The sequence below is a fragment of the Pomacea canaliculata genome, linkage group LG5 (assembly GCF_003073045.1).
Source record: "Pomacea canaliculata isolate SZHN2017 linkage group LG5, ASM307304v1, whole genome shotgun sequence".
In the NCBI taxonomy this organism is placed as follows: Eukaryota; Metazoa; Mollusca; class Gastropoda; order Architaenioglossa; family Ampullariidae; genus Pomacea; species Pomacea canaliculata.
Window position 1 is genome coordinate 22,102,368 of NC_037594.1, and position 16,080 is coordinate 22,118,447.

Sequence of the window (16,080 nt, forward strand, 5' to 3'; positions counted from 1 at the left end):
TTGCTTTAAATGGATTCGTTCGAACTCTTGTATTTTGTTGTATCAGGGATTAGTTCATTAATCAAAGGTAAGTCACTCATGACATTCATCCCATAATCAAATTGTAGTCATTTCCCTTAAAGATGTTTTACAACCAGCATCCGTATATCTCCCCCCCCAAAAAAAAAAAGGGGAAATAAAACAGGTTTTCCTAAAAAAAAAAAAAAAAACAAAGTTAAAAGATTACCAGGGAAATGTAAATTAAAAAATACAAAACTGTGAAAAGGAAAATATAAAATGAGAATCAATAAACACTCTCATGCAAGTTCATAATGTGTGTGTGGTGCAGCATGTGTGTGAGTGTACAATCAATTATAACAATTTATCTTCATTTTAAGTTTTCTTACTTTAGCCAGGGACAAATTTATGAATATTTACCTTATACTGATAATAAAAATTGATTGATTGAAAATAACAACTCAGTTAAAAAATGTAAAGCATTTAATTATGACTATACATCAAAAAACCCAGTTAGAACACAAAATTATGGAACTTTTAATGACAAAAGAAAACTAAAAATGAGTGTGCCAGAAAATCTGAATAAATGTAAAAAAAATGGCTGCTTATTCACAGGTTCCCTGGAACAATCAATACATTAAAAAGTGACATTGATCGAAAGACTTGTTAAAAAAAAGCAATGTATGAATGTCAATACATCTCTTTTTATGTACCTATGTTTCTCCTACAGCAGTCAATCTAAGCATATGTTCCACAAAATAATAAAGAAAACATAAAGCACGTTTTTCGATGGTAGGCTTATTTGTAAAGGATTTATCTAGAATGTTCAGATGCAGCTAGATTAGTAGCAAAAAGGTGATTTTAAAGGAACCTTGTGAGTCCCCTGTATTAAAATCACTTTGATACTAATATGCAGCATATATAGAAAGTACATGCATGCATTTCAGCAGCTGCACATACATTTATTTTCTGCTCATAAAACAGCATTTAGGTTTGCGATGGCTTATATTCAGTTAATGCTTTTTAAACACCATTTCTCCCCGGAATGAATTTTTGCTTTTGATGTTATTCAGCTCAAACTAACTGCATTTTTCTAAAGTATTCCCACATAAGTCTTCAGAATGATGATGGCTGTTCTAAGGAATTGCATCCTCAACTGAGTAAGCCATTCTTCTTTATTAATGAGAAGGAATAAAAAAAAGGGATAAAAATTTACTAAAAATGTGCATATTTATTGTTATTATTTATTATAATTTATTTTATCTTCATGTTTCCATGCAAAGTTACAAAATATTTGATAATAATTATTAACTGAAAACAAAGTGAATAGGCGTACTGTAAGTAATCTTTGCAACATTTTCTTACCTTCAATAAAATGACCTGATAATCAGGATTCACATACACTTCCCAGATGCAAAATATACTTGAACGTCTTCACAAAGTTGTATAAATTAAGCCATTCTCACTATCGTTAAAAACTGAGTACTGATGAAGTTCTTAAAGTTTATATACTTCATGTATATCAAGCCATATGGTGATTAAAAAATAGAGTTCTTTTTCTTCAAATGTTCCTTGGGATATAAAGATTTGTGTAGCATCTTTCTAGAAACACAACATGCAATTCTATATTTATTACTAAATTAGTCTTAGAATTTGTATTTAGCAATGGTACCAATTTATGTTTATTTCTTTAAAATATGGAATGAGTAGTTGGAAGTCTAAAGATTTTGGTCAAGTGGAATGATGTATCAGTGATGAACTATATCAGTATGTGCTATAATTTTATCATAATGGCTGACAATGAAAAAAAGAAGATATGTTTACAATAATATATGAACACTTAGCAGTGATCTTTTAGATGATTCATGATAACACAAATCGAGTAACTATCCACACATTTTCACAATATATAACAGGCTGTTAAAATCTCATAATATTCAAATCATGATTTTCTTTTCTTTCCAACTGTTAGCACTTTTCAAACTTCATATAGCTCACTATAATGGAAAAAAATAGTTTTGAAATGAATGTCAAAATATGTTGAAATGATTTTGGAATAACTCCAAAAATTCAAAGTTATTGCTTAAAAGGATGCTAACAATCATACCACAATAAACAAATCATCAAACATTTTTTTCTTAAAATACAGTATTAGCAGAAGAACTTGTGAAATCCTGTTAATAATGCAACAATAACATGACAGTTTTGTGTCTTGGATCACATATGAACAAAGGTTGCTGTTGATAAAATTTCTTCCTCCAAATTCTGGTCAACTATTCTCGCCATAATGTCTATTATACTTATTCACCATGACATCAAGTTGTCCTGGTACTTTTCTGCTTTCAACACAGCATCTCTACAAGAACAGGTTTTACTAAATGCATGCTAGATCTGCAAAAAGAATAATAACAAGCTGTTAAAGGCATGACATGGTCACAATCTAGAGTAATAGTTGAAAGATTAATCTTCTGGTGACATGATTGTTGTCTCTCTTAAACTGGTACCTGTAGTCTCCCCTTTCTGGTTTGGTGGTAGCACTCTGAGGCAACAAGACATATGAACACAACTCCTTAGTTGTGTAGGATGAGAATTTCAGAAAAGATGCATACCAAAGATCTTAGGTGACTAAAATCCGTATAACTTTCTGCCCTAACAGGTTTGAAAAGAACAAACCATACATCAGTTTATTTATCTGAATACTTTGTAACAACCTTCTTGATCATTAGAAGTGCTATTTCCAAACTGCAGATATTCAATTATTGCCACCTTCTGATTGCAAATGAATATTAAAAGTATGTTATCCAACTCCCTTTAAAGAGACCAAATCTTTCTATTTTGTAATCAGATGTCATATAGCACACAAAAATCACATTAACTGTTATGACTGGAAGCCAGGTCAGATCCTGCAGTGTGCACACCTACATACATAAATGCTAAGCTACTATGAATAGCAGCTATAAAGAGTATCAAGGGCCAAGAATATGACAGTTGATATAAAGTTGCACATTAAGTGTAATAATTGTTGCATGGGACCACTCTTCTGTTATGGAAAGTAGCTTTTTGTCAATACTCAAATGCTTTTTGTTTTGTTATTTGTTCCAGTCCCACTTGATTTGCTGTTTTTATCAGTATTTGTGATTATGATAATGTTCCAGCTGTATAAGTTCATCAATGCACTTTTTTATAAAGAACACTCTTGGACATCTGTGGTCACGTATCGTAATACTAACGTAAGGAAATACAGTATATTGTTATATGCAGTTACACTGATATGTGAAGAACATCTACTTCACAAATGTTATTTTTTGCTTTTTTAAAATTCTGTTTAAATCTTACTATGGCACTCTTCTATTTTTCACACTTTAGTGAAATGAAGATTAAGTGGAATATGCACGCATGTGAAGAGTGGTGTTCATTTGCAAAACTTCATCGTGTTTGAACAGTAGCAGAAGGTATCTTTTTGTGTGTACTTTATAATAATATATCTAAAAGTAAAAAAATATTTAAATACTTTTATGGCTACTCAGAAGAATTATCTTGCCATTTTTTTAATTTCCTCACACTTAAGAATTCTTATATCGATGCTGGTGTGCGTGCGCACACACACACAGATATGCATGCATATATATACACACCCTCATATGTACACACATCTAAAGGAACTGTGGCCTAGGCAACTACTACATTGCAGAAAGAAAAAGCTACTATATATATACACGCACAACAAAAGCACAACATTTATAGCAAGTTCTCTGACAAACTATAAAACCTAGTTATCCTATGTTTCTTCAGCACACAAGATGACGGCTTTAAATTGACATCCTTTACTAAACTCTTTCTAAGTTGTCTTTATATCATAACATTATTGACAGGGCAACAATGTGATGTGTGATGGGGTGGAGAGACAGAATGATAGAATTGTAAAACCATTTTTTTCTTGAAGCTAAGCTAGAGACATATATAAGCAGTCACTCAAATGGTAATTGAGTTCCTGGAAATAAAATGAACTGCTCAGTCATGACTAATTTCTACTTTATTCAAGACATAGATACCTCCAAACACTAGTTTTAACCTCTTGCTTTCTTGTAATGTCACCGACAAAGCTTTAATTGGTTATCAACAACAGGAGAACTAGCTTTCCCATACATGTACATGTATATGCAATCATTTTCCTCAAAAACGATTAAATGAGAAAATGTGAAGATAGATGCAAAGAACATTTTTTTATAATCTTCTTTTTTCCACAGAGGTACACATAAAACTGGAGCTAATGGCTGCAACTTTCTGTTTACCAGAAACCCCACAACAAGTGAAGCAATGCTATTAGTGTTGGTGATGGGTGGGTTATCTCCTAAGCGGTAAGCCAGCAGTGGCACACGGACAGTGCAATCACTAGATTCATTCTAGAAGCAACAGCAACAGTGCAAAACTGAGAAGGGTAATGGCTCAGGGTAACCACAGAATTAGACGCTTTTCTCCACTTACATTGTGGCAAAAATGATCTTGTTTGATCGATCACTGCATGACACACTTCTGGGTTACCTCCCCTACGCCTGCTGCCAACTTTGAGGGCAGATCACTGACTTTAGAGGTGAGCTCCCTTAAGTTTGTGGGAAACTCTGGAACACACAGGAGAAAGTGGTCACACATTTTTTGCTTTAATGCTCAGCACACACACACACTCTCAGTCTCATTTGCACTGAGGGGTTCTTGAAATATCAAGGGAAAATGTGATGAAATTTTACACACAATTTTCACACCTGCAGAAATATTTAGACCTGTTTTCTTTTTTTTTTCATAATGAATGAATGAAGAAAAGCCTGTAATAAGATACATTCATGACAAGACAAAGAGGTGACGAACCTAGGCCACAGTGTCCTTCAACAGACATATAATCAATACACAACACTGGAACTTATTAGAATGCACAAGACTTTTTATTATTTTCCTTTTTACAATATTATAGCAACACATAAAACAATGCTGTAACAACAATTTAAATTGTCCTATGTAAAAATGCTAATCTTATTCTCTCAGATTTTTACACACATTACAGATGTACACATGGGCATGAACACTCACACACAGTGTGTGCACCCAGAAACACACAATCTGAAAACAATAAAACATAACAAAACTAATACAACTGTTCATTACTGCATTGCTAGTATTTATGGACTGGGAAAAAAAACCCAAAAACAAAAACAAAGTTAAGACATCCCCAAAACAACAACACTCAAAGAAAAGTAGTGAGAAATATATATCAAAAAATGGGATATTTTTCTTCAGTGACTGCACATTGTTAACAAATATAGATCTCATTGTTCAAGCTGCAAAGCATATAATTTAAATGTGGTGGTACAAAAAGCAAACTAAATGTTTCCATAAAATGCTAAAAAACCCTGCAAAAATCAGTTACAGTATTGCTCTACCAAGTGGACTTATCTGAAACATGAAATATGCACAACAATAGTTTTATAAGAAGCTATTTGAAAGGAGAAACTTTGTCATAGGATAAAGAATATATTCTAGACCTCAATCTAAGTTTCTTTGTGTTCAAGAGATAAGGTACGAATGCCCTGAAAAGTGAATAAGAAAAAAAATGCAAGAATAAAATTGGCACTTGTAAGTTACATGGTGGAGAAAGACTGTAAACAAATAACAACAATCTCGTGTTTAAAGTACAAGTAATAACCACTGAAATTTTGTGGGAAGCCGATGATGAAGACACATAAGTGAGAAACATGAACTGTCATTGGAAATAGCTTTTTAACTGCATAATAGAACTCTTTGACAAATCTGTTAGTATAAATATGTGTGTGGTAGTTCTTGTCTCATAAATGGATAGAATCATTAAAACTGTTACATAGATAGAAACACATGCAAGAATTATGGAAGACTCCAAGAAATTGTGTGGAATAGTATGATCAGTATAGTCACAAGAACAGGACATGTCTATGTTAAAAGAAGAAGAAATATTGAAAGCTATAAGACAAGGAATTCAGTCTTCCATATGAGTACAGCATAAAGACATGCCAATATCTCTGACAGAGGTGCTGATATATTTGCCATTTCTGGATGAGCTTCAGCAGAAAGTACCAGTTGTATATCAGATGGTTTCACTGAAACAACTTATTTCTATCACAATACACATGCAATTTATATGTGTAAGCTATTATGTATAACAGGTAAATAATAGAAACATGAAAAAGGGAAGCATTGATAATTGCTCATTACAGTATAGGTATAGTCCTGAACGGCAAGTATTCCAAAAGAACACACACACACACATGCACGAAAAACCTTGAGTACATTTTGCACAATACCTCCATAGGTTTAAAGGTCTGGTGTACTGTCGCCCTGATGCTAACGCCTACGATTACCATTTTATAAGGATTTTAGATGTCTGCTAGGGAGTTAGTATTTTGCTAGTGCGGCTGTGTACCCGGCCCATGATTGCTGCCATTAGGGGCCATAGTCTGAACCAGATATATTCCAATCTCTGATTGCGTTGCCTCTGCTAGGTACCTGGAGCCCAATGAATACTTGATCTGTAGCTCTAATTGCGGACCATATAAACTGGACAGCAGATTTCTTAGATGTGCGCCTGCTTACCATGCAGGACCATACATACCCCAACTGCAGTCCACAGCTATTTCTGAGGTACCTCTGTTTCATAACTACAGCCCTAGATCTGGCCTGGGCTCGACCGTATCAACACAATACACCTTTTTGTGCATCTCACGCACTTTTGTCGAACAAACTTCATTTTACCCTGTTCTATAATTTGATGCGCGAGTGCAGTTCGCGAGCGACTTAATTTCGTTGATCATTCATGGCCACTTCATCGAAACAAGATTTACATGTGGAGTTGGGGATGGGTCGTAGATTTTGCCCCGCCAGGCTAAGCTGATAAAAAAAATCCGACAAGCACCCCTCTTCGCAGACGACAGATTCAGTTTTTGCTACCGCAACTATAATTATAATTGTTTGGGCCAGCAATCGCTCTGTAGCTTTATATCAGCAGCACTCCAGGTACTTTCAGATGTAATTCCTGGATACAGGGCGGCCAGTCAGGTGCACCAACAGACCGTGCATAAAATGGTGTAGACGGTCGGTGGAACACTAATTAAAGGTCGTTTTCCATAAATTCGCAAGGAAACGGGGAATTTTACATAAGTACTGCTTGAGCTAAGAACATAGTGAAGTGCATGCAGTTATTATTATGCCCGAATTAAAATACCACTAATAGTGACATACGCTAGCCAAATGTTTAGCAAAGCATGCTTGGTGGTGTGGTGGGTGGTTAGACTTTCTTCTCCGGAAGAGCATTTCTAGTACAATATCACTTTTACGGATCCCATTCTGTCAGCAGATGTCATTTCATCTCTAAGCAAGATAAACAATTAAAGAAAATAAGAAAAACAGTGCAAATTTAAACTGGTTTGATTTTATGACACAGACATATAACGAACCACTGACGGTAAGCGCATCTCGCCAAATAATTCATATTGAAAGAAAACAGGCAGGAAAAAAGCACATCAGAATTTACAATGGGATGTAGAGAGAAAGGAGATTTAGGGATAGAAGGAGGACAGCATTATCACTGCCGAATAGCTTTAACGCTGCCAGCGATACCAGACTGAGCTCCTGTCTCTTGTAACTATTACACAGAGAGATGCAATGGCTTTGCCCTCACCCCGCCTCACTCCCCAGCCAAAACATGAGGTGGAGAAATGCTCTCGCGCCAGCTAGTCTGCCTACACACCACAAAGCCATCTCATAAGAGTAACAAGAAAATCGATTACTGGATGGAAAATACCAGAATCTTGACCACCACAGCTGTCAATCTACTGGGCATGCTCAAAAAGAGAGACAAACAGGCCATCTGGAAACTTTTTGTTAGTAAAGCAGCGTTTACTGCAGTTTTTAATGCCTGGTGCTACCCATGTATAACAACTTCCCCACTCTCTCTACCCCTTCTCACCCTACTAAAGCACATATGTCTGCGTTTTCTTTAGTCTATTCCTCACGCAATACTAATACAGACAAAAGACTACTATTATTAAAGAGAATGAGCAGTTCTTTGATATTCTTGAGAACTATACCATTTATATGCTGTAATTAAAAGACAATACTAAAAGAACACCACACTTCGTCGACCATGTTAAAAGAAGACATAATTTCAGCCTTTTTTTTTTAATTTTTTATATAGAATGTGGTCTAAGACTACTCTAGGCATTCAGAGTTTGGGTCACAGAGGTCATTCGGAGTTCAGGATCACAGTCCACGGCTATGCAAACTGAGAGTGGGGTAGACATAAAGCGGAGTGCATGCAGTTATTATTACTCCAGAATTAACATACCAATAATAATGACATACGCTAGCCGAATGTTTTATAGACTATGATACAAAACGCGAAAAATGCTGTCAGTAACAGTCTTAGCAGCTCAGGTCTGGACGTTGGCTTGGTCATTTCAACTACCGCTTGCTGAATTTTATTCTGATCATTGTCTTTAAGTCACTTTACATTTATCAATTTACACTTTGTCAATTAACGCTCTATCGCTTACTTTCTCCCTCTTTTGTCTCTTTAAAAAAAAGTATTACTTCTTAATTAACGTGCTGCCATTAAAATTTGAATATTTTCAATTCAAACTGCCAGTGGAAAGCCTTGCTGGTCTTCTCCTAACCCCAGTAACCGTAAAAATGGAGTGAGGAAGATTTCTGCATCTTCTAAGCATTTAAAGAAACGGCAATTCGTCTTAAGGGCGAAAAAAAAAGTCTGAACGCATATAAAGATTGCCGGTGGAATCGTGAGAAGAGGACGGTAATAGAATTCCCGTCTAGGACAGACCCTGATTTACCACGTGACTTGAACTCACGAGTGCCCGCATAGACTGATCAAGTTCTGTGGGAGGCACCGCAGGGCCCCTCCCTGTTGTTCCCTGTTGTCCGTCGTGACAGGCGCGCCGGTCACAGAAACACTGCAGACAGCAACACAGGATTTTTTTTTTGTCTTTCTAAATTTTACAAAATAGGTTCAAGGACCAACGCAAGTGCGGTCTTGAAGGGTTTAGGCAGAGCTTTTACCGTCAAAGTAAAAGGAATGGCCTGGGTCAAAAGCAAACAGGAATAATGGGGCGGATCCAGACAGTAGCTGCAGTGTCTCCTCTCTCTTTCTTCCCTTCGTGGCTCACATCTCAGAAAATGCCATTACCATGATGATGAATATCAATATCCTATAGAGAAGACACAGGGGGAAAAAGTCACGTCCAGTGTGAAATCTAATAAGGTCAGTGATAAATTACCTAGCTTTTTATCTATCTTTGCCTTTGATCCCACAGGGCTATGATATACTGCATGAAAGTTGGAAATAACTCTTCTTTGATGTAGTCTGAAAAAAGGACTACTTTGGAGATGTGACTGTTGAATTCCTGATTTAGGTGTACATACATGCTTAGGCACATGTTCTCTCTCTCACACACAATCCACGCTCAATCAACAACAGATATAATAATACATATTTTAAAAGTATATTTTTGCGTAGAATGAAATTTATGTCTGAAAAAGTTTGTTAATACGGATACACATATTTGCATGGTTGCTATGGACAACGTGAGACTTACACAGCGAAATTTGTGTCCTATTCATAAACCTGGTGTGCACAAACATGTCTTTCCCTGACGCAGTAGACAAAACAACACTGGTTAGGGCTCTCAGACACTACATTTGGAATATGGATGCACGCTGAGACTTTTCAAGACAAAACTGACTTGGAGGCTGCTATCCTAACTTGGACTACATGCATGCTCGTCCTTACAGCGTCCATCACTTTATTTTAGGTATTTATCCCGACTAGTATGCGCAGCGCAGCGACCTGAATGTTAGAAAGAAAGAAAAGAGGGGAAAAAAAACCCCAGTACACCAGATCCAATAGAAAGTATATAACGTTTTCTGACAGCTTGTATAAATAGCTGTCTGCCCCGATGTAACGCCGCAAGGAAAGTGTGTGTGTGGGAGGACTCCATTAGTCAGCCCACCAACCAGATGGTATCGCTCCTCGCAATTTGATCGAACTTGTATTTGATTCTACTTTGTTTCTTACGGGCGTCTGTTCTTTACTACCCATCCCAACCACACCCTCCACCATTTCGAGATCTACTTTAACTTGTCCGAGTGTATGACCTTCTAGAAGACAAATTTCAGATGTCCTTGACCACGTGAAGCAAGATGTAGTGAATGCTGTTCACTCAAACAACAGGCAGGTTTGTATATGGGTGTCATGTGGTAATTTTAAAAGGGAGTTGTAACATCGCTAATGTCTAGTGTGACTTGTCGACAACCCAGGGACTGCTTATGCAAAAAATGGGAGCATATGTGCAATCTTAGATGTGTTATATGGGGTAGACAGCCTGGAGTGGTTATAGAAAGGAGCAACTGGTCAACAGTCGAAACGACTTCAGCTTTCTCCAATGCCCTCTTCACCTTTACTTTGAGACTAAAGCCAAGAGGGCAAGACTCGGGACAAAGGACGCTTAGGTTAGGGAACCTTGACGCAAGGGGCAAGTCAGTCACTGGGGAGGACTGCCTGTTGTCCCCGTGACAGAGGAGAATGCCTGATGGGTTCGCACCCACACTCCAAAGCACCGGAGTCGAAAGAGTCTTCGCATCGACGTGGTGTTCGTTCCGCGGCGGCGATGGTGGTCTAAGATGTCTGCGGCGGCGGTGGTGGTGGTGGTAGTGGTGTGTGTGGATTTCTAGTTCAGATGCAAGAAGCTGCAGGCACCTAAGACACGACTACCACTGGCGTCATCTTGAAACAAAACAAATTGAACAAATCTTGGTAACATTTAGTCAACAGCAAAAACGGACTTCTTAAGACAAGGCTAGCAGCTGCACAACAGTTTGCTGAAGACTCTGGGTATTGGCTAAGCTTACGTTACACCCCTTGTATAGAATTCGGATAAAAAAGAGTAAGAAAATCGTAATGCAAGCCGCGTAGGAAGTGTGCATAAATATTGCATTCGGCTGCAAGGGGAGTGCAAACACTTGGCGTCCTACTGCTTGGCCATTTCGATCTCTACTGAAACGAGAAAGGCGTTTAAAAAAATTGATTTGATGGAGTGGCACGCATTTCTCATACCCTAAAGGAAATGAATGCTATTATTCCCAAAGGAAATGAGAGAGATAGAGATAGAAAGGGAGAGAGAGAGAGAGCCAGAAATAAAGTCTTGGGGATGTGAGGGTAAAACAAAATAGTGAAGTACAAAGTATCAAGAAATAAAATCAAACCAAATTAACGTCAACCTACAAAAAAGAAATAAATAAATAACTAAAAAAAAAAAATAAATAAATAAAAAGAAAACCGAAAAAAGCTCAGAAAACCCAAAAACAAAACAATCAACAAAACGAATCGGAAAATGGAGACAGCTTTAGAATATCTTGGGAGGCAATATGTAAAAATGGTAGAAATAATGTGCAACAGCGAGCGCACACAGGCACTCGCACCAATACACTCACTCATGCACACACGTGATGCGCTGAGGACTGCAAAAACGCACAAAAAACGTTACGTATCTTTTAAACCGCAATGAGGCAGCACAGAATATATCTCCAGAACAGAGAGAGAGAGAGACGCATTGTTCAATCTTTCAGGGTTACCACATATTAAAAACAGTTATATCTTTCTATCATCTCATTTCTTTTAAAATCAACTTTTTTCTTTTTGTCCCACACGAGCCCGCAACTATACCCACTTCACTTCTACTTATTTCGTCCTGACTCAGTCTGTACATATAAGAAATTAAAAGCTCTTTCTAAAATAGTACAATAAGCTAAAGAAAAAAAAATTAATGTTTCACAAAACTTGAAAAAAAGCATGGATATACTGTTCGGGTTGCATCTTATCTTTTAAGTATGGTGGGTCCGAGAAATAGGTCACCGCCGTAAGAGGCCTGTTTTCTGTAATTTGATTCTTCTTTCATAGCATTTTTCTTGTGTGGCAGCGAGAAACTTTCTTGTGTTACTGACAGCATATAAACATGAGAGAGAGAGACACCGTCTGCAGCCACCGTTCCTGTGATATATAATTTAATCAGCATAATAAGATAGGTTCGCTATCAGACGCTTTTAGGAATTCTTTTAAACTAAAAAGGTGTTTTTTTCTAACATTTTTATCGATATTAGAAGGAAACAAGATAAATTCTGCTGATCATCACAATCATGACGACCGCCACCAACTCCTCGTTCCAACGGTTTAAATTTGTGTTCTGTGAGAAAATCTGCTGCTGCCACTAAACTCTGTGCACTGTACATACTCAGGTTCCACTCTCGTTTTCATATAGACAAAGCTTTACCGAAGACATATCAAATCAATAAAATATCAAAACTGGTAACCGGGATCGCTTTTAAGATAAATAAGACTGAAATATACACACAGAAGTAACCTTCAACAAGGACATCACGGCGAAATATGAAAATATGTCTGAACTATTTGAGTTTATTCATCAAACATATGTTAAATATCACACTTGGGCATAACAATTTACACGACTAAAATGCTGTTAGTCAAACTGCTTTAGTCTTTGGGAGCTATCGTGCCTTCCTTGAAGGCAGAAGATCGCGGAGAAGTAATTTACTCACGCACACAACCACAAATCAGGATTGAGTCGGGTAGGGATGGGGATGGACCCCTGTTCCTGTCTTTTCTTACAACGTCGACTGCGCATGCGTTAAAGCACTACCGCCACACATCTACGGACAAAAATCCACAATTGCAGCGAAAGACAGTTCTATATACCACATATGCTAAAGGTGTTGGACTCTGCTTGTTTCTCCCTCCCCTCCCTCCACATCAGCTACCCCCTATCCCTGCAAGTTCAGCCTCTGTGGGAGGACCGACAGTGAGAATGCACCAAAGTCACAGTCACACATCATGATTACTGCAGCCCACAAGCCCCCATGGATGAGTCTTACAGACAAAAATCGATATATTCCACCCCACCACCATCTTCAGCTGCTGCTCCCACATTTCTTTTATGTCAGCATCATGTACCGCTCTCCTGTAAGCTTTTCGATTACGCACTACATTATAAGGTCAGTCCTGGCAAGAGGTCAAGGACGGGCATGGGCTGCATCTACCTCCCCATCACTAAGACTTGTGGAGGCCAAGGCATGTGACCAGCGCGACACGTAAGCTATAGAAGTGGAGGTCTGACACTTTTACTTCAGGATTTTGTGGCTTTTGTGTGTGTAACCTTGATATCTAAGAAATTCCATGCATTTGACTCCCTCTAAAACGAAAAAAATAAATAAATAAAGAGAAAGCAAAGGTGACCATTCTGAAATAGTTTTTTTTTAAAGACACACAAATTCCGAAATAGAATTTCTTTGAATTTTTGAACACCCCTGTTAATGTTCAACACATGCCTGTGTTGCCTTCTCCTCTAAAACAAAACATAGCGACTGCAGAAACACTACACTCTCGTTATAATTCCATTCTATCCATCTGTCTACTTTTGATTTCTTGACAAATATTTACAGATACATGGTCGAGAGGTTGAATATGAGCACAGAAAACAAGCAAGCATTTTCGGCACATATTCAAGCAAGACGCTACAATTGGTCCACGACGTCGCTTGGGGCACGCACAAAAAATCAAACAAGAAAGACCACGTAAACAATCTTAATAAATATCTTGACTATAGTAATTAGTTACTCTAAGTTTTGTAAAAACTTCACATGGTGTTCCTACAGCACCAATGATAGCAAGTATGCACAATAAAACAAGTGAGCACAGGGCTGAGTAAAGTACTACAGTAATATTGATGATGATGATGATGATGATGATTGATGATTGATGATGATGATGATGATGATGATGATGACAAAATCAGTAAAGCGCATTTCCCATGTGGAAGTGAACTGAGTGCGCTGTGCACGAGAGATGTAGCAGTGTGCATTATTACGAAAGAAGAGACACGGTAAACAAGACAATAAATACAGTCGCTAGAATGGAGTAGTAGGAATGTAGAACGAATATGTACAAATAATAGGACGAATCAATATCTCTCATACCTGCCATCATATTCTTCCCCCCTCCGCACACACACCACACACGCGTACGTACATGCACACCCACCAACATACATGCACACATCCACAACTCATTAATGCATTAACAACATCTTGATACACAGTGGAGGGGGCAAGAGAGAAGAAAAGGACAGAAAAAACAGAAACAGTTGCATGTTGTGTCAGAGATATTAGGTACCCTTGCTGTCAATGAACTGGCTTTAAGCTGGAGCAAAAATATTCTAATGACTTTGACAACAAACATAATGCTGATTCACTCAGTGGCCGAACCACAAGTTACTTATGAAGATAAAGCCATGAACCAACATAACTGTGTGAACTGTCTACAAAAATAAATAAGCAAAATGCCTGATTCTGTGTTGCTGTTCAATGGGCCTAAAAAAAAAAAAAAACCGTAAAAACAAAAACAAAACGGATGTCCGTTTCCAACATTCGACTGACAGCGAAGTCAGGCGACACAGAATGCACTGAAAAAATGCTTTCGCCATGTTTTTATTTTCCACCTCTGCTTGTGACAGCATGTGTTCAAGCTCCCCCTCCCCCGGAGCCAAGCGTTCTGTCACACAAGCACGTGCGCGTCATCTGCACGTCCACATCCCCTGCTTACAGCTGCAGGTCAACTTCCTGCCCACAGCAACAGCAGCAGCAGCAGCAGCGGCAAGCAGCAGGGCTCTAGTTGCCCCCTACTACCCGGGCCAGCTGCCCAGCTGCAAAGCGAAGCAAGTGTGAACGGAGTCTGCAACAGAGGCTGTGGTGGCTCCACGCGGCATCTACATAGGCATTACGCAACGGGTTTTTTTGGTTTTCACACAAAATTCATACAGCAGCAAAGTGAAGAGAATTTACTTGCAAACTCCTCGTCATCAGAGTCATTAGGATTATTTTCCGCCGCCAGTTCAGCCGGCGTCTTCTTTCGCCGTCCCACGCGACCTTCTGCCTCGGGTTCAGCCACAATTTCCTTCTTCTTCAGACCGTACTGCCAACGAGAGTGAACAGGTTGTCAGCACAGCATTTCCATACTGAACCCTTCATTAACAAGTAAATAAGACAACACAAATTTCACGATTTTAATGTGCAGTGTAGAATAAGTCTCCTCTATTATACACCGTAATCATGCATGAGAACAATATGTGAGCTTTCTAAATAAACTAAATAAACAGTCAGCATGTATGGAAGCATTATTCTAGCATCATGTATACATAGTTTAAAGGAGACTGCGCTTACAGACATTCATAACATCATGTCGATACGCTTGTCAACATGTAAAACTAAACACGAGAGAGAGAGAGCAGAAAATGGTGAGAGAGTGAAAGGAGGTATTGGGTAGTGGGTGGGTGGGATGTTTAAATTTCGAATACAAAGTCTCAGTAGAAGGCATAAGCCCCGACTAGTAGAGCGCCTACGCACAGCCACCAGACATCTGACACTTTTTTTTTTTTGGTTCTCTTCTCCAGTTTCATTATACACTATGCGGTCCCTCAGAAAGGGATGGCTGGAGATAATTTTTAATTTTCTTTTTATCAGTTTGATGCAAAAGTACATGTTTTCTGGCGACTGTGCCTAGAATGTTTGTGTCTAAATCCTTGTTGCGCCAGCGTCACGATCGAGGTCTCAGTAACTTTTACTTAAAACTTCTGACAGCGTTCGTCAGTTGATACATGACCGAGCACATTCTGCACGTTTTTGACTTACTTTTCAGCGACCTGAAAAGAATAATATTTGAAGTGTATTATCACATCCTTTATTTAAGTTTTCGAGCCTTGCAATTTTTTTCTCGGGTCTATGGCTTTCATCCTTCGGTCGGCATCTATCGCACAGCAGTGCAAACTCTTACACGTTGAGACAAGCTATAGTCAGGAGTCAATAAGACACAAGTACAATTAACAATCTAGGCTGAGATCGCATAAAACAGTGTGCACTGCTCTCTCAATCCCTGCCCAATGTGAAACGGTCAAATAATGCCGTCGACATGGTCTAAACAAGATG

General features: G+C 38.2%; 1 protein-coding gene across 10 annotated transcripts in view; it reads right to left on the minus strand.

Annotated features, from left to right (window-relative positions):
* Positions 1 to 216: 216 nt before the first annotated feature.
* Positions 217 to 16,080, minus strand: part of LOC112563756 (complexin-like) — a 93,712-nt gene continuing 77,848 nt past the window's right edge. For 7 of the 10 annotated variants that reach the window (XM_025238051.1, XM_025238050.1, XM_025238054.1 and 4 more), the window contains 2 exons: positions 14,941 to 15,070; positions 217 to 4,616 (listed from right to left, as the gene is read on the minus strand). In XM_025238051.1, the coding sequence (XP_025093836.1) occupies positions 4,513 to 4,616; positions 14,941 to 15,070 (234 nt within the window). In that variant the 3' untranslated portion in view covers positions 217 to 4,512. Of the gene's footprint in view, positions 4,617 to 4,915; positions 10,814 to 14,940; positions 15,071 to 16,080 lie in introns of those variants that run through there. The other 3 variants (XM_025238053.1, XM_025238052.1, XM_025238058.1) reach the window with 3 other exon arrangements.